Below are 23,440 nucleotides of genomic sequence, written 5' to 3'. Positions count from 1 at the left end.
AGGAAGACACAAACCTGATAATCTTTCTAGGAGGAATGATACGCATTAAACAAGTTAGCATGTAAAGAAATAATATGAGTAAATGAAGAATTTAATTTCTTAATAAGAAACTGAAGCAAAGAAATTATATAGAGAGTGACTGGAGCAGGGATGCCATTTTAAAGAGGCCTCTAGAAAGAGATGAGAGACCACTGTGTAATTAATTATCTACCTTGTGGAAATCCATGAGAAGAGATTTCTAAGAAAAGAGAACAACAGAAGTAACAGTCATGAGCATGAAAATAAGCCTAGTATGATCCAGTGATAAGAAGGCCTGGGACCTGGAAGGCCTGGGACCTGGAAGGGGGCAGGCAGTAAGATGTAAAGGTGAAGAGCTTGAGGAGGCCAGACCAAGTAGGGCACTGAGGACATGGTATGAAGGTTGGTTTTTATTTTGGGCTTGGGGCAAGCCATTGATGGATTTTAGTGGATTTCAAAACGTGTTCTTCTCTCCTGTGAAGTAGTAAGAACAGTTAGGAGTCTACTACAATGATTAGGGCAAGGCCTTAATGGAAAAGAAGTGGTAAAAACTGAGATTCAGAATATAATTTGGGGTCAGAGCCATAAGACCTGCTAATTGATTGGACACTGGCAGTGACTAATGGCTGGGGGAGGGGCTTAGCAAGTAGAAATAGAAAAGAAAACATTCTATTTTGCCTGGATAATGCCTGGATCTTTAATCTTAACAAATAATTATATCATTTACTGAAACCAAAAAGACTGGTGGATGAATAAGTTTTTGTTTTATTTTATTTGAACTGGGACAAGGAAACCCAAAGTTTAAGACTAAAGTCCCTTGCTTTAAAAAGATACAATAACTTAAAGTAGAAATGGGACCAAATCATTCTGAAGAGTAATCACTCACTTTTAGCTAAAAGTATCTACTCAGTCGAAGGAATAATAATGTCTTCTATAATATAACATGATGAACTCTCACTAGATGGCAGTTATCTGGTATTAAAATGCCAATATAAACTACATAATATGGTATCTCCTATTTTGTGGAAGCATACAAATGGAATCATTTCACATGTTGTTATTTTCAATGCATTGCCTTCTATTATGACTACCTCAAGAAAATTCACCACATCTGCATTCATTCCTTAAAAATCTACTGAGGATAATCTGTGTGCCAAGCACTGTGATAAATCTTGAGGATACAAAGGTGGATAGTACACATTTACCACCTCAATGGGGTTTGCTCTTTCTTAGAATACTAGAAGACAAAAACATAAATAATCATTATAAAATATGATAAGGGCAGAAATAGAGAGATGTACGGACTATCAGAACAGCATAGAAGCAAGATACCTAGTTTATGAAAGACAAAAGCTAATTAATGTACATAAGCATGAACATAATTTACCCATATAATACTTTTTCCCTACAATCCATTCTTTCCTAGAAATTTAAAGATTAGATTTCAATTCTGACATCTTTATTTATTTATTTTGCTGTATTGTCCACTGGATATTTGGGCTAACGCTTACTCATTTATTTAACCAGCAATAGTGTTGACCACGTGGGTGGTTAAAAAAGGAATAAAAATATTTCAGTTTCACAGAAAAAATTGAATAAGTCATAAAAAATAACAAGTTATTAAACAATACAGTAAGTCCTATAATGGAGATATGTACCAGGGTCTATAAAAAAGGTGGAGCTCAATTTGTTTGTTTATTAATATTACAAGAGCTACTGCTGCTTCTGATTTGGCAATTTTTTTGACATATGATATTATACTAGTTTCAGATGTACAACATATGATTCAGCAATTCTATATATTACAAAATGCTCACCACAAGTGTAGTCACCATCTGTCACCACACAGTCATTACATTATTAACTATATTCCCTATGCTGTACATTTCATCCCTGTGCCTTATTTATTTTATAACTGGAAGTTTGTACCTATTAATCCCTTTCATCTATTTTTTCCTACTCCCTACTTTCCTCCCTTCTGGCAACTACCAGTTCTGGGTATTTATGAATGTGTTTCTGGATTTTTTATTCATTTATTTGTTTTGTTTGTTTTTCAGATTCCACATATAAGTGAAATCATATGGTATTTGTTTTTCTCTGTCTGATTTATTTCACTAAGCATTATAATACCCTCTGGATCCATTCATGTTGTCACGAATGACAAGATTTCATTCTTTTTTATGGCTGAGTAATATTCTATTGTGTGTATATGCCACATCTTTATCCATTCATCTATTAATGGACATAAACATAGAGAAACATATATATTTTCAAACTAATATTTTCATCTTCTTAATGTAAGTACCCAGCTGTGGAATTACTAGATTGCATGGTGTTTTGTTTTTAATTTTTTGCTTTCCATAGTGGCTGCACCAATTTATATTCTGACCAACAGTCCCCAAGAGTTTCGTTTTCTCCACATCCTTACCAACATTTGTTATTTCTTGTGTTTTTGATACTAGCCATTCTAACAGGTGTAAGGTGGTATCTCACTGTGGTTTTGATTTGAATTTCCCTGGTGATTCATGATGTTCAGCATCTTTACATATATCTCATCTATTGGCTGTCTTTACATCTTCTTTGGAAAAATGTCTATTCAGGTCCTCTCTTTGGCAATTTTAACTCTTTTAGGTAACATCTGAGGTACATGAAAATGTGTCCAGCACAGTACATAACCTCACTCATAGTAGGTTCTCAATATTGTTTACCAGTTAATAAACCATTCATCTGGAAGCCCTCAATCATTCAATAATCATTGATTGGATGAATGAAATGAAGCTGGCAGTGTCTTCCCTTGAGATGACTGATTATTGTTCACCAGCTAAGGAGGCCAACTGAAGTATTATGATCCATTTGGATTATTATTTGCAAGATTTTATCTCCACCAGTGGCTATGTAAGGCTAATTAACAATGTCTCCTTGGATTTCTGTCTTGAAACTGATACTTCTGCTCTGAGTTTAACAGGTAAACTGAACTATTCCTACTCATTTTTATTCACTATACCTTTTGAATTACATTCTAATAGTTTCCTTCCCAGTGTCTTTTAGCTGTTTCTGAAGTTCATTTGAGTGTTGTTTCATAAGATGGCCAACTTCTTCTAACTTGGGACCATTGGCTGTTCTTATTGGTTGCTAGGTTGACAATAGACTTCTTATAAATTGAACCTCTGTATTCTCCTAGGACACATGCATGTTCTTATTTATACTACATTTATTATATTATAGATCTGATCTTTAAAGAGACTAGCTTCACCTAGCTCCTTCTAAACACATACTAGGCATATTAATAACCCACCCATAATGTACAAAGCCACATATGTAAATAATGCCCTAGGACTATCCTAGTCTCTCACAGTCTAGCAAGGCCATAATGCTCTAGTAATAACCCAGGATCATACTCCTTAACATAAAATGCTGCACCCACTGGGACTAGAAAGTACACGTATCTCAGATACATGTGTTTCTACTATTGTCTACTCCTTAACACTATGGAAGATGAAAATATTTGTATAACTTTCTAGGTTTACAAAAGATTACTAACACATAGAGACTAATTTCACTTAATAATACATTTGCCTAAACCATTGCTCAACTGCATATAAGAAGTACAGTTTCCAGTTGTGGGTGGTTAATAGGTTGGCAAAAGAAATCACATACACACATAAAACCCCCTCTCTAAGTTGTAGATACACCCTTTAGCCAAGGATACAGAATTTAATAATAGAAGTTAGCAGGCCAACAGAGCAGAACCAGATGTAGTATATCTTTCCCTTGATCTTTAGTTTCCTTAAGAAGAGCAATGAGGCAATGTTTTTTTTACAAGCAGGATCTTGAAAAAGAAGCTGATTTCTTGCTGGGCCATTGCCCTTTTATATTCATGCTTACATCACCATTCCAAAACATCTCCCACTAACCATCTATATAATCCTATTTAGACAATGCCTACAGACATTGGCTCTCTTGATTCTTGGATTATATTGACTCAGCCCAGCAACACTCACATTTGGAGTCCTTGCCCAGATGTCTCTAAACCATTCCTCTGAATTCAGTATCCCAGAAATACGGAAAGCCCATGCTTTGACCAAATTAGAGGCTCCTGTAGACTTTCTAACTTTGAAGAAAGAAAAAAGAACTCACATCTCAGTTATAAATATGAAGGATTTCACATCCTGTGTATAAACAAACAATCCTTCATTATTGGTTTTAATTATTAGATTAGATAAAGAGGATATTCACCAATGGATTAAATCACAGGGCAATTCAGCCCTAGCATTCCTTAATGATTCTGGGGAAAATTTGGCTAATCCTCACAATGTAAACAATGAAGAATTTCATCAACTTTCTGAAGCCAATTGGTTTTTCTTTTGAAATATTGCTTAATTATTATCTTCTTTATTTATTTTATCTCACAAAAATTCAAATTAAAGTGGTTAACAAGTTATGCATCCACAATTTTTCAAAGTTCCCCTGTAACAATTTCTATATAGCAATTTTTTCATTAAATAAAAGATATTATTGTAACAAACTCTAAATTTCAACTCCATAATTTCTTGATAGTGACTCTTTTACAGAGGAGGAGAAACTAAGGAAGACCTTTATTGGTGATATTTACTACTCTTCTAACTCATTATTTCATACTTTTTTTTTGAAAACTATATTTTATAACCTGTATGGTCTTTCACTTCAGTAATGCAAGACTTGCATGAAGTCTTTAATTTTAGGGACTGTATGAGTGGTGGTTAATGTCAGGTAGTCCAGAGATAGACTGTATGAGTTTTTTTTGAATCCCATGCTAATTAATGTACTAATGATGTGACCATGAACAAATGGCTTCTCTGTGCTCCAATTTAGTTTTTTTATAAAACAGATTTTTTTTGAAGATTAACTGATACATATAGAGTGCTTGGAAGAATGCCTAGCATCCAGTGAAAGCTCTAGAAATGTTTGTTGTAATTAACTGTAATGCAAGTATTCCAAATGAAGTGACAAGAAGTGAAACGGAAACTCTAGGTGATTATTGTTTCTTTGTGTTTAAAATTATTTAAAAGGTGGCTCAGTTGTTTAAGGGTCAGACTCCTGATTTGGCTTAGGTCATGATCCCAGGGTCGGGGGATTGAGCCTGAATCTGACTCTGCCCTGAGCGTGGAGCCTGCTTAAGATTCTCTCTCTCTCCCTGTGTCCCCTCTCTCACTTGTGGATGCTCACTCTCTCTCTAAATAAAGAAAAAAATATTTAAATGATGTATCTTATTTTGGTACTTTTTTAAAGTATGCGCTTTAAAATTCATGAATTGAACTATTAGTCCTTTAAGTTCTCTGACTTTGAGGCTTGTTGATTGACAGACTGGATTGCCTTGCACTGTTCTTCAGATTTATTAGGTTGTAAGGTATTTCACCAAATCATTCTTGACTTCTGATATGATTTCATACATAAACAGAGGTGTGCTGGACTGGGCTCATGCTAGCTGGCAAGAGCTTATTTTGTGTATTCCTTTTCAACTCCATATTCAAAAACATCACTTTGGCAGCCTAAAATCAGCCATGGTGAGAGTGTATACACCATGACGATTGGCAAATGTCATAAATGAGAGCTTTATTTTTCTCTTAAAATAAATTAGCTAGTTATTAAATATATATCAGCATACCAGAGGACATAAATCCATTTAAAACAGATGAAAAATCATCCCAGCATACAAACAAAATAAAATACTTTTATTTTCCTACTGAAATATTTACATGAGGATAATCAAAATATTATATATGTCTTATTACAGCATGGTTTATACCCTTTTGAAGTTTTGTCCCAATAGATCATCAATCACAAAATATAATTAATCTCAGAATTTTCCTCTCAATATTAGTCATAAACATTCCCTATATCTGTAATCATCTTGACATGATCTTCAATAGTTAGTTACCACTGTTAAAAAAAAAAAAACTTTTTTGAGAGAAAGATTGAGAGCGTGTATAAGAGGGGGAGAAGAGGGAGAGAGAATCTGGGACTTGAGGGCTTGGGGGGAGCTGTCAGCTTGATGGATCAAAGGCAGGCAGGTGGAAGTGACAAGGAGCAGGGCAGTCTTGTCAGCAAGGCCCTCTAGTCTAAGTGACATCTCTGCCCCTGACAGTACATGGGTCTGGGTCAGGTAACCTCTCTCTCTGGATCTACATTTTCACCATTTGTAAAGTAGGAATAATAGTATTCTTTATCCTACCTACCTCATGGGATTATTGTGAGGAAACAAGAAATGAAGGATGGAGAGCAATTGGAAAGGTGTAGCCCTCTACAAATAAAAGGTGACTGAGGAATCTGCACTGAGCACAGATCCTCACATGGGGCTTGATTTCACCGCCGTGAGATCATGACTTGAGCTGAAATCAAGAGTCAGACATTTAGCCAACTGAACCATCCAGGCACCCCTGATGTAAAATTTTTTTATGTTTAATTTCTAATTTGAGTAGTGTATGTTTATATTCTAAATATTGTCAATTTAAAACCATCTTTGAAAAAATTTTCCCTTAGCAGATTAAAAGATTTTTTGTTTTACTCCAATCATTCTGGTTTAATATTCATGTAATCCAAATGCTATATAGGCATTAATGATCTCCCACATGCTTTAATTACTGTCTTAATGTCCTCTGAAATTGGGTGAGTCTCATTGGTCTGTTATTCACACATTTGTTTATTAAATAAACATTGTGATTCTTTTTACTCAAAGCAGGCCTCAGTATCTAACAAAAGCACACTTGCCAATACCTCTCCAACTGTGAATGCCTGCAGGACATCTTTGAATCATCTACACCTATCTCCTGACACTTAGCAGAAGCTCAATCTTGGGTGATTGAAGGATCACTACAAAAATGCCATAAAATTTACCTCCCTTGACCTGAGAAAGTACAATTTTTCTGAAGACAAAATTGTTACGTGTGGCACTTAGAGTTATCAGAATCATAGAAAAAGCAAAATAGTGGTAACCAGCATCTGGGAGGATGGGGGAATGGGAAGTCATTGTTTAATGGGAATAGAGTTTCAGTTTTAAAAGATGAAAGAAGGGGCGCCTGGGTGGCTCAGTGAGTCAAGTGCCCAGCTTCAGCTCAGGCCATGATCTTGTGGTTCCTGAGTTCAAGCCTCACGTCGGGCTCTGTGCTGACAGCTCAGAGCCTGGAACCTGCTTTGGGTTCTGTGTCTCCCTCTCTCTCTGCCCCTCCCCAGTTCATGCTCTGTCTCTGTTTCTTTCTCTCTCTAAAAAATAAATAAGCATCAAAAAAAAAAAAGAAAGATGAAATAAGTGTGGAGATGGATGGCTTTTTTGATGGTTGCACACTATTATGAATATATTTAATACTACTGAACTATACATTTAAAAATTGTTGAGATGGTAAACTTTATGTAATATGTATTCTACAATAAAATAACTGAAAAAAATGGTACAAAGGCTTTCTCCAGCCACAAAGCCAGCCCTAAACAAACTACACCTAACATTTGAACAGTGCTTGGATGTTCAAAGCACTCTCACATAGACTTATTTCCAGAAAAGAAGTTTGTTCTGTCATTCTCATCTCCATACTATTGTTTCTCTTTCTTCTCCTACCTCCCCATATCATTACACTATATTTTATCACTTTATTTCTTCTGAGTAACTTTTTTTATATCTACTTCCCTCCCAGTATAAGTGGAAAACAGTTCCTCTAATTAAAAAAAAAAAAAAAAAAAACGTGAATTTTCTTCAAAGAGAGACATGTAAGTTTTCAGATGAAGAGAGTGAGGGATGATTGAGAAAGGATGAAGTATGAGAAAGGGAAAATAAAAGGAAGGAAATGAGGGGGGAAGAAAAGGGAGAGAGAGTGCAATTTAAATGGTGGGAGGATTCTGCCTTCTGGCATTCAGTGGGTCTGTGAACAAAGCATGCAGAAGACATGTATGCTCTCCTCAGTAGGTCTAAGTTGAACATGCCTGTCAGTATAAGCATTTTGTAGTACTAAGTATGAATCTAGTTTTTAAAGAAAGGCTACAGGGGCACTGGGTGGGTTAGTTGGTTGGACATCTGACTCTTGATTTTGGCTCAGGTCATGATCTCACAACTTGTGACATTAAGGCCCACATTGGGCTCTGAGCTGACAGTGTAGAACCTGCTTGGGATTCTCTCTCTCCCTCTGCCCTTCCCCTGCTCATTCTGTGTGTGTGTGTGTGTGTGTGTGTGTGTGTGTGTGTGTGAAAATAAATAAATAAACATTTTTTAAAAAAATAAAGATTACAAATGTCTCCTAAACATGAGCCTATTAAAAGAACTTCACCTGATGTCCAACTGAAGAAACAGTACCTCCTCCTTTGGCAGAATTTAACTCATGCATGGTGTTAAACTTAGAGATAAAATATCTATTTCAAGCATGATTCATAAGTGTTGATCATGCATATGGTAACTTAATGGGTGATTTAAATGTTTCCAGAGGTAACTTGGACTATTCTTGATTTTTACATCCAACTTGATTTTCTAACCTAAGCCTATTTAAAAGGTGATTCCACAATCCAGTTTCAACCAAGCATTATGGCAATGGTCAACTTTTCCTCATATGTAGACTAACTTCTGTTCCAAGAATACACTGGAATTCCACGCAAAGCCTAACGGTACACTTATTCTTGAACTCAAACTCAAGGGAGGGAATATTATATTTTAGAGACGCTGACCAGTCTCTTCTTCTCCTCACAAAATCCTGACCTACTATAAACTCCCACCCAAAATATCATATTTAAGTAATTAGAACTGCTCATTTTAAAGAGGTGGATGTTAACTACCCTTTTCAAATAAGAGATAGTGTATCTGAGCCTGACAGGAACTCCAGAGTCAGTATCTAAAGTTACTAAGCAGTTTAAGATCAGGAACTTCTCAGAATCTGACTATGGCCCTACAGTGCATCTACAAGAGGCTAGACAAGGAGGAAAAAAAACCCATATTTTATACTGAACAGATTATTGGTGAGAGTCCCTTCAGTTAATAATTGCTGAGAGCTTGGAGATCTCAAGGGCGTTAAATTCATTTTGTAATAGTATATACACCCTTATGTTTCCTCTGTATTGCATATAGGAGGTTTCCTGTGTTGTCTAATTATACAAGGTTCTATCCTATCCAGTGGGGATTCCAAATTGGCCTTCTCAATTAACTCATAATATTAGACAAGAGACTTGTGTTCTTTCTGTTGGACAGCAAAATGTGTTCTCGGAAATGTAGGTCATTTGTGATATCAGGGAAAGGGTAAGCTTAAACATTCCCCAGTGTACTCTGCATTTATTTATTTGTGTACTAATGACACCATTCACTATGATGGGAGTCTGCAACTTTTTAAATCTCTGAAACAATATATTTTAATGTGGGATAAAACCACCTGAAAATCATGAACATAGTAGTAGTAGTAGTAATAATAATAACAATAATAAAATGTACCTCATTATTGAGTCCCACATTTCAATTCAGGGTACAAATACATATTCAAACACTGGAATCTAAAGTATGGGACTGAAATTTATAAATGTCCATTTATTGACATTATCAGTTGCTCAAGTAAATACTAGATGGAACTATACGACAAAAGAAGAAATATATATGTTCACGGAGCCCAGCAGACAGATTCTACTGTCATGAATCCTTCATAAAGTTCTCTATCTTTCCATTTCACTCTCCATATCCAATATTACCAATACTGAAACAGATACGTCTTCTCAAATTGCTGTGGATCATCACTGGAAGTGGCATAAAGTAAGCACCCTTAGTGTGATGCTGCATCATCTGGTATGGGGAATCAGATTCTAAAGGAAATAGTCAAAATTACCCTTGAAAGCCTCATAAATACTTGGCATGCATTAGCTAATTAATCCTCACAGGAACTCTTTGAAGTAGTTGCTGTTATTTTCTCTAATTTACAAGTCAAGAACTAAGACAGAGGGAAGTCTTAGTTGTTATACCTTGTCCAAAATCATAGACAGTAGGTGGTAGGAGCCTTGGGAAAATGCCACGTAGGCAACTGATAATCCCATTTCGCAATAATCCCAGCATGCTCTGTTTTCTGTCCAGCATTGGGACAGGTGGCTGCTTCTTTAGTTAGTAACAGATGACAGAGTTATTGTGTATTTATGACCATGATATATATTAAATCCATATCTTTAACAATTTCAATCAAATATACTGCAAGATGAATGCACTGTGAGAGGCACTCGCAAACTAAGACCAAGTGTTAAAGTAGCAGCACCACTCTCCCATCTATGGGCAATGTGCTCTCTTATGGGTAAAAAGGCAGGCACAATTGTTCATTCTCTTTTCTTTTTCTTACATTAAAAATTTTTTTTTCTCTTACATTTAAAAAAACTATCTAATAGGAATAGCTAAGAGAAGTCTAAAGTTTATGGAATGTGACTCTAATTTCAGAGCCCACCAGGGACTGTTTTATGGAACTTAGGATGGCCAAAGACCACCCTGAACAGCTGGGATGAAGCCCAGTGGTAGTATCTAGAGTATGTAATTCACATTTGAGGAAGTTGCTCCTGTGAATTACTGTGTCCTTAAATAGTTTGTGTTTAATACTTTAAAATCAAACATCATTCTTTTTAAAGTACGTACACATTTAAGAAATTAAACAATAAATGGCCACTCATTTTAAGGATATAACACTTCAGCTATTTCAGAAAGCATCCGTTACAATTAGGATGCGTGGTCCATTTCCTTAAAAATATATTTCAGAATAGATCAGTCTCCATTGTGAGGGCTAGTGATATTGGGAAGATTTCAAGAGGAAGTGTAATATGAGCAGGACTTTGAAGAAAGGGTAAGACTTAAATTAGTGGGGAAAAAGGAGCAAAAAGCCTGTATTTAAGAGTAGAGTATTGTGAATAAAAGTGTGAAAGCAGATGATAAATATGTGCCATAACCCACTCATCTTTCTCTGTGCTACACCACGGTAGCCAAGCGCTGTAAGAAACCATCAACACTACAGGGCAAACGTCTCCATTTTCAAAATAATTTTTTTAAGTTTTTATTTATCTCTTTTGAGAGAGAAAAAGAGAAAGAGCATGAGTGGGGAGAGGAACAGAGAGAGAGAGAGAGAGAGAGAGAGAGAGAGAGAGAGAATTCCAAGCAGGCTCCATACCATCAGCACAGAGACTGATGAGGGGTTTGAACTGAGATCGTGTCCTGAGCTGAAACCAAGAGCCAGATGCTCAACCTACTGAGTCAACCTCAGGAGCTCAACCTCCTTCCCAGGGTGTCTTCATTTTCAAATACGCTGTCCTCACACCCCAGAAATCCAACAACACTCTGTAGCCATATAACTATTTCCTGCTCCACATTGATTTGTACTTTATTCTTGCAGAATAAACCTCAGATCTCTCCTAACCCTTATTCCCTACTCCCTACTTTAGATAGAGGGCCAGAACTCCTATTTTATTGAGACAATAGAAACAGTAACAGAGACTGCTTTTCTACTCAATTCAAAACTAACAACCTAATTACATCTCAGTTGCATAAACTTCTTCCTTCTTGTTATACTAGATTTGTTTTTCCCTTCTAAAGCCAATCCCTCCATCTGTGCTTTGCAGCCATTTCCCTCCCACCTTCTAACAAACATTATGCTATCAATAATTCATTTTGTCTTACATATTTATCCTCTCCCTCTTAAATAATCCTTTTGAATATCCTTGTCTCTTCAAAGTTTAAGTGACCTTGCCTCAAATGCCCAGTTTCCATGCCACTTTGCCCATCACAAACTTCCTGAAGGAGTTGTCTAAATTCTTGACATCTTTTCCATACCTTTCATTCCATAACCACCTCAAACTGACTTTCTTCTTTATTACATAAGACTCACAATGACCTGCATAGTGTTTAATTGAACAGTATTTATTCCTCATTTTACCTGATTGATCAGCAGATTTCAATGGTGTTGACTTCTCCTTCCTCAAAATAACTTTCAGCTTACCCTCGGGAATAGATCCTCACTGTCTGGTTTTTCTTCCCCTCTCAGTATCCAGTGCAAGAGGTTCTCTTTTACTATGCCACTAAATGTTGAATTCCACAAAACTCATTCTTTTCCCTCTTCTATTCTCCCTCTACAGTCTCCACCAAACTGGTATCAGCCACACCCAAGGCTCCTACCAATCAATATCAATAGCCAGATGACTCATACAAATTGTAATTAAACATTTTACTTTGAGATAATTGTAGATTCACGTGCAGTTGTAAGAAATAATACAAAGAAATCCCATGTACCCTTTGCCAGTTTCCCCAACAGTAACAACTTATAAAATCATAGTACAATATCATAACCAGGATGTTGATATTGATATAGTTCAGATGAAAAAGAGTTTCAAGACATCTAGTATCCTTTGTTGCCCTTTTATGGTCATATCCACTTTCCTCTCACCCTTGTCTCCCTCCATTAATTTTATTCTCCATTTCTATCATTTTGTCATTTCAAGAATATTATATAAATGTAATCATACAGTCTGTAACCTTTTGGGGTTGGCTTTTTTCACTGGAGAGTCACCCAAGCTGTTCTGTATATCAATAATTTGTTCTTATTATTGACAAATAATAGTCCATAGTATGGATAAACTACAGTTTGTTTAATTATTCACCCACTGAAGGACATCTGGATTATGTCCAATTTCTACGTATTACAAGTAAAGTTGCTCTTCACAGTTGTGTACAGGCTTCTGTGTGAATATAGATATCCATTTCTCTGAGACAAATTTTCAAAAGTATAATTGCTGGGTTGTATGGTAGTTGCATGATGTTGTTCTTGTTGTTTAAGAAACTGCCAAGTGGTCTTCCAGAGTAGCTGTACCATTTTCCATCTCCACCATCAATGTATGAGTGATCCAGTTTCTCCATTTCCTTGCCAACATTTGGCAAGTTAATTGTCATTAACTTTTTATTTTAGCCATTCTGATAGGTATGCAGTGATATTTCATTGTGGTTTTAATTTGCATTCACCTAATATCTAATGATGTTGAACTTTCCTTCATGTGCTAATTTACCATCTGCATATCATCTTCTATTGTCTGTCTTTTGCCCATTTTCTAATTGTATTGTTTTTCTTTTACAGTTAAATTTTGAGAACTCTGTGTAGATTACAGATACAAGTCTACTGCTGGCTATGTGGTTTGCAAATGTTGTCTCCCAGTCTATAAATTGTCTTTTTATTTTCTTAAAAACCTCTCTGCATAGTACTAGGTCTCAAAGATTTTCTTCTATGTCTTTTTCTAAAAGTTTTGTAGTTTTGCATTTTATATTTAAGTCTGTAATCCATTTAAAGTTAACTTTTATATTAGGAATGAGGTTTAGGTCTACATTTCTATTTTTGCTTATGAATGTCCATTTGCTCCAGTATCATGGGATCAAAAGCCTGTATCTTTTCTCTATTGGATTGCTTTTGAACCTTCATCAAAAATCAGTTGGGCATATTTGTGTAAGTTTCTTTCTGTTATGTTTCCTATTCAAATGATCTATGTGTCTTCCCTTCCGCCAATACCAATTTCTTATTCAATGGTCTCGATATCAGAGAGACAACGATTGATGTCCCTCATTACAGCTTGGTGAGAATGGAATTTTAGGCTCTCTTTGAAGCCTTCACTGGTGTCATTGGGGAGTGGAGTCATTTTTTTTTCTTTTCTGCAGTATTTGGTTGGAGTAGCGTGGTTACTGTCTAAACTTAATTTTCTGCCTTGTTCAGCTATCCCTTTCCTGGGCCCTTGGCTAGAAAGAGCAGGCTTTTCTTGGCAATTTTTTTGTCTGCACCCACTGGCATTTCACGATTGCCAGCTTCTTGAGGTCTATGTTTGGAATATATGTGGGGAAAAAAAAAACCTCCAGAGAATTCCCCACCATGTTGTTTCTTGAGTCCTGAGGTCCTGATGCAGTTGAAGTGGAAATCTGACGCACGAAATTTTACCTCCAACCTAGATCTTTTCTCTATGGTCTGGAAATAAGTATCACAATACCTCAATGTCATCTACTCCTGTATATCTCAAAGGCACCTCAAACATAGCTTGTTCAAAACTGAACCCACTCGGAATGTCGCACTTTAGTTTTCCTAATACACAAGCCAAAAATTTAAATCTGTTCCTAACACTCTTCACATTTTGAACCATATGAAGTCCTCTTGATTTTTGATTCAAAATATTTTTTGTCTTCCCACTTCTCTGTATTTGCAAGCCACAAACCTAATCTGAGCTACACTCATATCTAACCAAAATCTTCTGCAAAATCTCTTGTCTGATCTACTCACATACTCTCCCTCTCCCAAATTCTTCTCCATATTACAGCTGGAGGGACCTTTTCAAAACACTATCATTATTATTAATACATTTGTATTGCTTCTAGGATATTGATTTTTAAAATATGTAACATCACCTATAAGCCTTATACACATCTATTATAGATGATCAATAAATATTTGTTGATAAATAACTATAGTACTCTAACATTTTGTTTGGTTGCATGCCTCCCTAGTTACCCAGTGGAGAGACATATCCTAAAAGTTTATGTACCCTCAGTAAAATAAAAATGTGTAAATGTTTAATGATGAGGGGCGCCTGGGTGGCGCAGTCGGTTAAGTGTCCGACTTCAGCCAGGTCGCGATCTCGCGGTCCGTGAGTTCGAACCCCGCGTCGGGCTCTGGGCTGATGGCTCGGAGCCTGGAGCCTGTTTCCGATGCTGTGTCTCCCTCTCTCTCTGCCCCTCCCCCGTTCATGCTCTGTCTCTCTCTGTCCCAAAAATAAATAAAAACGTTGAAGAAAAAAAAAAATTAAAAAAAAATAAAAAAAATAAATGTTTAATGATGATCTTAGTATTCTAGTGATTTTATACAAGGAGATCACATCTACAGAATGATTAAAGGGGAACTCTGTGCATAAGTAATTATAAACAGCAAATTATTAACCATTGATACGGGAAATAATTTATCTCCTTAATAATTAGTATTTGTTTATAATAGAAATATCCTTAAAATTCTCAAGTCTATATACATTTGTAAAGCACTACTCACTTCTCACGTATATTGGGAAATGTATAAAATATTCTTGCAGTTTTACAGAATAATACTTTCAGAGAAGGACTGATTATAAGTTAATAAAAAGATTAACTTGGACAACAAAATGACAGAATTGTAACCAATAAGATTGTTCATACAGCCTTCCCACATAAATGTTAAATTATCACAAGTTTTTAACTGTGTGAACTAAGTATATTCACTGTTGCATCCATTGCAGAATATCAGCAAAATATTGTTTGAGACATTAAGAATATAGAAAGGAAAGATAAAATAATGCCTCTCCTCTTGATAATCACACAGATTATTTGGGAGAAAAAAATCATAAGACTACTAGAGACTAAAAAGAATGAAATATATTAGCTGTAGAGCCAAGTTAAAAGAAAAGGCAAAGTAAGAGAGAAACCAGTGAGGGATCGGTAAATTAGAGAAGAATTATTAGAAAAAAAAAAAATAGAGCATCAGGTGCGACACAGAGAGAGAGAGAAACATGGCCAGAAGCAGGAAAAAATACAAGTAAAAGGTACAGAAGCAAGAACAGATAGGATTTAGGCAAATAATGGTAAAAACACTATTAGGGAAATAGAAACCAAGAAATTTCTTGGTAAATTTGTCCAGCTACAAGTGACAGATTTTCAGCATATGATTCAGAATGTAATATCAGTATGGACTCTAGGAGATCAAATAGTTTTCAACCTTCTCTCATGCCATAACCAATTTATATCTCAAATTTATAAGTATCCCTTAAACTTCAGACATAGGCTCCAATACATTAATTCTGTGACCTGGGATTAGGTTCACATTTGAGGGAATTGATAAAGCACATCCCAGCTACGATTTTTACAGCTTATAGGGATGTGATAGGATTCTGTTTCACATGTTCAACTTCTTTCCACTTACAAAAAAATTTTAGTCTACATTATTTTAAAAATTGCTCAGCAGTGACTCATGCAAATCATATAGAAAAAAATGTAACATTTTATTTTGGGGGCCCATGGAAAATTTAGATTATGATAATATTTAAACACAGCTAAAATTGGGTCCTTCAATATTATTATTAGTTTATATTTTCTCTAACCTAGATATGCTTCTTTTGTGTATTTGATTTTCTGCTATGGTGTTTCTTTATCTGACTCATAATGGTGGTTACCATGGAAGGAGGAAATGTGTCATCACATGAACTTGAGCATAATTACAACAACTTTCCAAGGGAAATCCATTTGGTCAAGCATATGGAAGAAGAAAGCATATCTATCACATTAGAAAAGAAAATTTCAGGAAGTTGTAAAATTGACTCGCTTGAAGTTATTTCAAGAGTTCCATTCAATATAGTAAATATAGTATAGAGAGTATGAAAAATTTGGAAAATTTTTATATATAAAAATTTTTTTTCCGATTATGGAAGTCTGGGATATTGCTAAGATGCTACTAAAATGTTAACAATAGTGATGACTACATGTGTGAGCGACATATAAAAAGTGCTACCAAATTCAAAGGTCCACTTAAGGGCTTATGCAAAAAGGTTATATGGAGGATCTGGGAGTAAATTAAACCTTGAAGGAAGCCTGGAATTTTACTGGTAGCATTTTTTTTTTTTAATTTAAAAGAGAGAGCATGAGTGGGGGAGAGGGGCAGAGGAGAGAGAGACAGAGAGAGAGAGAGAGAGAGAGAGAGAGAGAGAGAAAGAAGAAAAGAATCTCAAGCAAGCTCTACAGTTATCATGGAGCCTGATGTGGGGCTCCATACAATGACCCTGGTATCATGACCTGAGCCAAAATCAAGAGTTGGAAGCTCAACTGACTGACCCACCCAGATACCCTAAACTGATGGCATTTTTGAAGAGAAAGAGAGATTTAATTATGACAAGATTTAGCTCTGAGAACACATTTGTTATTAGTTTGAGGACTAACAATAGTATTTAACATTTGTTCAGTGCTTACTATGTGCCAGACTGTGTCCTAAAACTTTTACATGCTGTAACCCATTTAATCCTCTCAAAAGTCACAGGAGTCAAGTGCCCTTGTCTCTGTTTTACAGAGGAGGAAATTAAGGCATGGAAAGGACAAATAACTTGCTCAGGGCCACAGAACTAGTAAATGCTAGAATATGATTGAAAACCTGCAATCTGTTCCTCTGCATAGAGCTTCTAACCATAGCAATTCATAAGCATGTAGAACTCTCTGTGTATCAGGCAGTGTGTACACGTTTTCAGTTAATCTTCACAGTAATTCTAAGAGCTCAGTATTATCTATGCATCTCAGAGATGAGGAAATTGAGATATAACAGGTCCAGGATTAGAACCCGTGGTATAACTCCTGTTTTCAATAGCTCTGCTTCCAGCTTGACTAAAATAAAGAGCTGCAAAGTATACTTATAGCATATACATTGGATAAGTCAATGACAGCCAAAAATAAAAGGATTTTAAGCAGAAATTTTTAAATTTGGACTTGATTCTTAAGACACATTCCTCAGTATCTAGGTGCTTGATAAATTTTGTTGAATGAATGAATGAATGAATGAATGAATATAAAGTTAAGTAGAGATATTGTTACACTAGCCTCTCAGTCAGATATTCAGTGGTAGTATGGATCATAAATAAATAAATAAATAAATAAATAAATAAATAAATAACAAAATAAAATAAAATAAAATAAAATAAAATAAATAAAATAACCATAGCCAAATAGAGGTAGATTATTTTCTTTAAAATACTTTGCCTGTGATTAGATTCTGCTTCTCCACGTCACCTACAAAATGCCTAGGTTATAGCTTTCTGATTTAAATAGCCACAGTTCTGAGAGGCCTAAATCAGATTAGCAAAATTTTCCACTCTGTTATATATTTATTCAAATGCTAAGCATAGCAACAATAAAGAACATAATCATTCTTTATTTTAAAAAAAGAAGCTCGGGGCGCCTGGGTGGCGCAGTCGGTTAAGCGTCCGACTTCAACCAGGTCACGATCTCGCGGTCCCTGAGTTCGAGCCCCGCGTCAGGCTCTGGGCTGATGGCTCAGAGCCTGGAGCCTGTTTCCGATTCTGTGTCTCGCTCTCTCTCTGCCCCTCCCCCGTTCATGCTCTGTCTCTCTCTGTCCCAAAAGTAAATAAACGTTAAAAACAAAAAAAAACAAAAACAAAACAAAACAAAAAATTTAAAAAAAGAAGCTTTCTCAATAGTCCTTGATTTTTTTCAGTTATTGCTTAGACTAACCTTAATTATATCTAGGTTGCCAGGCTGAAATATTAAAGTATGTTTTATTTGAATTTATTTAAAAATGTCTTTACTGGGGCGCCTGGGTGGCTCAGTCGGCCAACTTCGGCTCAGGTCATGAGCTCGCAGTCCGTGAGTTCGAGCCCCGCATCGGGCTCTGTGCTGACAGCTCAGAGACTGGAGCCTGTTTCAGATTCTGTGTCTCCCTCTCTCTGATCCTCCCCCGTTCATGCTCTGTCTCTCTCTGTCTCAAAAATAAATAAACGTTAAAAAAATTTTTTTAAATAAATAAAATAAAAATGTCTTTACTTTTAAAACAATGTTTTAATCAAAACTATACTCCTATCTCAAATGTTTCTAGAGGACTGTAGGCCAAATCAGTATCAAAATTCTTTGTCTCATCGTTATTCTTCACATCACAGAAAAGTGTTTCCAATCCTTTCTTTGCTAATCTCTTAGATATGCTTCATCTTAGGTATCTTTATGTCTCAAATAAAATGAGAAAAATGGCAATAATAGAGAAAACAGGATCATCTTTCTGGTCTTCTGTTTTCCTGTTTTTCAACCTTGAGAACTACAGGGGGTGATATTATATACATATCAACATGGTTTGTACATATTTCCTCCTTTCTGATCCGTATTTTTATTTGACCTAGTGTGAAATAAAATACAGCTGACTCTTTTTTTCCCTTACTAAGCATACAACAGTGAATTGGTAACATTTTTTTTTCCTTCAGATTGCCTTCTGGAAGAATTTGTCATTACCTGAAAATTTTTCCCTTAAACAGTCAATATCTTCTAAGGAAAAAAAGAAAAAAGAAAAGAAAAGAAGAAAAGAAAAGAGAAAACTTAAATAACAAAACCATGAAGTCAAATACATGATCTGTCTTATTTATTTTTGATTATCAAATATAACTTGGAATTAAATATTTGATATATAGATCGATGTTCTTCCCTCTCTGTTGCAGCCCAGCGAGGCTATTCAAAGCCCATAATTAGCAAGTTTCTTCAGCTACTCCATAAAGGAGATAGTCCCATTCCTTAGAGTAGATAGAAAATACAAAAAAAAAATATCAAATGAAAATAAGTTGTTGTAAATGCCTAATTGAACTCTACACACCACTTCTCTTCCTGCTTATGGTTGCTATTCGTTTTTGTTTGTAGGGACCGAGCACCTTTTATTTTTACTTCAGAGATGGAGTACTTTATTACAGAAGGTGGGAAAAACCCACAGCATTTCCAAGATTTTGTGGAGCTTTGCTGTCGAGCTTATAATATTGTCAGAAGGCACAGTCGACTGCTCTTGAACCTGCTAGAAATGGTAAGTCCCTTGAGGAAACAACAAAAATAATAAGCTTCATATATGTCTCTCTTCCAGTAGTCTATTTTTACTAATGGCTTGGATTTCCCCAAAGAGCTATTCAAACGAGAAAGGAATGAGCATACTAAAAGTACCACTGTACAGCTTATAAACACATTCCTTAATAATTCATTACATTAATTCACAGTTATTGTCTCAAACATTTCTATTCACAATAATATTGATGTATTCATGGGTTATCTCAGTATATTTTGAGTAAAGATTAAGGACAGTAGTTTAGAGTATTATATCAGTTGTTATTATGCTTTAGGATTTTTCAAAAGTACTTTAAAAAGTACTATCTCATTTACACATTATAACTAAGACAACTTGCTAGCAACTCAACCACAGAATAGTACATTTAGTGGTGTACATTGGGTCTACTGAGTCATGCTCCTGTATGCTCTCTGTTGACTTAAGTGTGAAATTTAAGTGTAAAATTAAGTGACTTAAGTGTAAAATTTCATTTCACTGTCCAATGTTAAAGAGATGGACACTATATATACAGGGAGAGAGAAAAGGAATCTGACAGAACTATTTCTGGGAGAAGGAGGAGGTGATTCCTTTGGGCACACCCATATATACTAGTAACTACAGCAAAATGTAGGAGAGAAACACACCTTTGGTAAATCAATATGGTGCTTGGAGTCAATACAATAATCCCAAATAGCTGGTTTACAACCTTCAGATGACAATAATTCTACTAGGTGCTGTTACTTAACTCCAATAAGATTATGTTTCCTCATCTATTAAATGAAGATAATAGAGTCTACCTTGCAGGATTGATGAATAAATGACCTAATAGTGAATGTTTTCCATGACCATTATACTAAGTGCTTTATGTGTACTAATTGATTTATATTTCATAATAACCTCATTAGATCATTAATATAAAGCACTCAGCATAGTACCTGTCGTAGAGTTCAATTAATTTATTATGCTAGATCTTTATTAATCCAAAAGAGTACTGTCCAATATAATATCCCCTACTCATATGTGGTTATTTAAATTTAAATTAATTAGTATTGACTAAACTTTAAAATTCATCTCCTCAATCTCACTAGCCACATGTCAAGTGCTCAATAGCCACATGTGGCTTAGTGATACCATATGGGACAACACAGATATAAAACGTTTCCATTATTGCAGAAAAGTTCTATTGGGTAGTATTGAATAAATGTTGACCTTGTTGCAATGAAGACTTGATTGGATCCTTGTTGTAACTTTCAACATATGTACCTTACTCTGTCTTAAAAAATCGATATTTAAAAAAGTATTATAAACATATAGTCTTTCATGCATAAGGACACTTTGGTTTCTTTGTGTAAACTAGATATATAAATTTTGCCCATGTCTAGAATTTTCAAGTTGGCTATTTCAATAATAGCCAGTGATTCATATTGGTAGGTTTGCATTCTAACTCCCAATTCTATTAGGCCATATTGCAATTATGAGATGGCTAATGGTTCATAATCTGTGTTCATACCACAGAGGAAACTCTACAAGGACTAACTCTGTGACCTCGACTCCATTTACATGTGAAAATCCAGGTCATATCATTCTAATATTCTCTTGGGCTCTAACTGGCTCCAAATCATGAATCCATGAGGTCATGAGTACTTACTACATACCAGAAACTGTGAGGATGCATTTACATAGAAGACCCAGTCAGCCTTAAGGTTTTCAATATGATAAGGAAGATAAAATTTGTGTATACAATAAATGAAGTGTCCAGCATTTCTACATGTCTATAATGTTATAAATAACTGCACACAAGTAAGTACCATATTCTAACAACTACTTGAACCAGCAACAGACATTTTAAAAATAAACACAAAATAGAAAAGCACAAAATATAGATTATGCTATTTCTCAGGTGACACTAAAATTATGCTGAATAACAAAAGTAAGCATGTTAAAATAATGTGAGAGGACAGCCTTTTGGAAAAATTGAGAAGGCTATTGGTGGACTTTTTCCTCTTACTTAATAAACTTATCTACCTACCTGAAAAGAAAACTTTTAGCACATGTGTCATAATATATAAAATAATTATTAAAGAGCTTATGTAATGTTATTTCATTTAAAAGAAGGAGATAAATGATGTTTGAGTCAAGTACTGAAGCAATTTTTCATAAAATAGTATTAAAATCAAATATTGAAGATTTCTGTTACAAAGTATATCCAAACAATCTTCGTATGTTTTAATCTTCCAGGTCTTGACTTTTAGGCTAAGAAGGAAATTTTGGCAATACAGAGCCCTAATTCAGATTAGGCAAATAATCTTAGATTTAAACTCTCACAGAAATTAAAACAGGCAGAAGCAATGTGGACCAATTAGAACAATGAATACATATGAAACAGCAGTATATTACTTCTGTTTCTGGTCATTTACCTCTTCATTCTCTGCTGTCGAGGTTTCTTTCTTATGGGATTCTGTAGATAATCAAAGCATCAGTAAGGTTTCAGGACCACACTTTCTCTGGCATAGCTTCCTATAAAATAAAAACAAATTTAAATTCATGAAAGAGTATTTTCTGCCCATGTGGGTACTCAATATTTCCCTCAATTCTCTCTCAAACTGACTCTTATTGTATTAACTTCTTTTAAAAGAACTAAATCTACTGCTCCATGACCCAGTTACAACTTGAGAAATAATTGACATGGGTCATAAATTCTATCTTCTGTGAATGGTCAGTATCCAGGATTATGAGCCACAAGTGTCTGGTAAGTCTACTATGGAGTTAATGGCTCATCCCTTGTTGAGAGCAGCATGTTTCCAGATATCCACAGTCCTTTTTATTTGCTCCTGGGAAAATCAGGGAAAAAAATAATCCATGAAATTCCCATCTTTCTTAAAAGCAAAACATCTGTAGGAGACCCAAGAGTGTTGCTGGCTGAAGTCACTAACATAAAAGCCTGTATTTCATCAGCTTTTCTCTCATTAAAAAAATCAATATCAGCTATTATGGAAGGCTCCCAAAGAACATAGGGACCATTCACCCAGTTTAAAATGTTTATCACACCCATTATTATACCAGATATTTCCCAGAAGAAATCTTTCTAACTGCTCTATGAGGTGGCAAAGAGTGTCTGCTTCCCTAAGCATAACTATCAAAATAGATTTGGACTTGGAGAATAAAAGTAGAAAATTTAAAAGTGTTTCTGTCCTTTAAAAAGGAATTTATCTGTTTATCACCTGTATCTGCTCATTACCTATACTAGCCTAGCCACCCTTTCCCTTTCCTATTGCCCCAAAGTTATTGCCCATATAATCTAGGCTAAGAGGTACTTGAACCGCATCTCTGTGGGTCAGAGAACAGACATGGCTAAGTGGACCCGGGTATGAGGTCATCCTTACTCCAGTGGCAGAGTCACAATACTCACAGCCGCCTCTCTGGGGAACAGAGCACATCAACAAGGGCAAAATTTGCTCTCGTTACCTTTAATTAGCTACATATCAAGGAGAAAGCTGAGTTCATCTACTTTGAAGCCATCTGCACTTGGATGTTGGTGCATAATGAGGGGGCCAGGGTGGGGGGTGGAGAAGAAGGATTAAGTATAGGGTATACTTCCCAAGAAAATGTTTGACAGAGTTCCAAGCAAGCAGGTGTGAATTCTGAGTATCTAGAGAAACCAGAAAGCAATTCAGATCTAGGGAAGAAAGCTGTTAGCAAGTAGAGAATCATAAGTCTAATAAAGGGGAAACTGTCTCAATAAGTACACAAATGTGTCCAGAACTCTAATTACAGAACTGAAAAGATAAAGCCTACTCTACACTTTAGTTGCTCCTGAGAATATACCTCTCTATAGTTGATTTTAAGTT

The 23,440-nt window shown here is 35.5% G+C and overlaps 1 protein-coding gene across 5 annotated transcripts in view; it reads left to right on the top strand.

The window, feature by feature from the left end:
* PIK3C2G (phosphatidylinositol-4-phosphate 3-kinase catalytic subunit type 2 gamma) overlaps positions 1–23,440 on the top strand; it is a 539,869-nt gene that overhangs the window by 426,735 nt on the left and 89,694 nt on the right. For all 5 annotated transcript variants that reach the window (XM_086713962.1, XM_086713961.1, XM_086713960.1 and 2 more), the window contains one exon: positions 19,421–19,577. In XM_086713962.1, the coding sequence (XP_086570088.1) occupies positions 19,421–19,577 (157 nt within the window). The remainder of the gene's footprint in view (positions 1–19,420; positions 19,578–23,440) is intronic.

Source organism: Puma concolor, chromosome B4, assembly GCF_028749965.1.
Source record: "Puma concolor isolate L17-30 chromosome B4, mPumCon1.1.hap2, whole genome shotgun sequence".
In the NCBI taxonomy this organism is placed as follows: domain Eukaryota; kingdom Metazoa; phylum Chordata; class Mammalia; order Carnivora; family Felidae; genus Puma; species Puma concolor.
The sequence above is the reverse complement of the archived record's forward strand: the minus strand, read 5'-3'. Positions and strand labels throughout refer to the sequence as shown.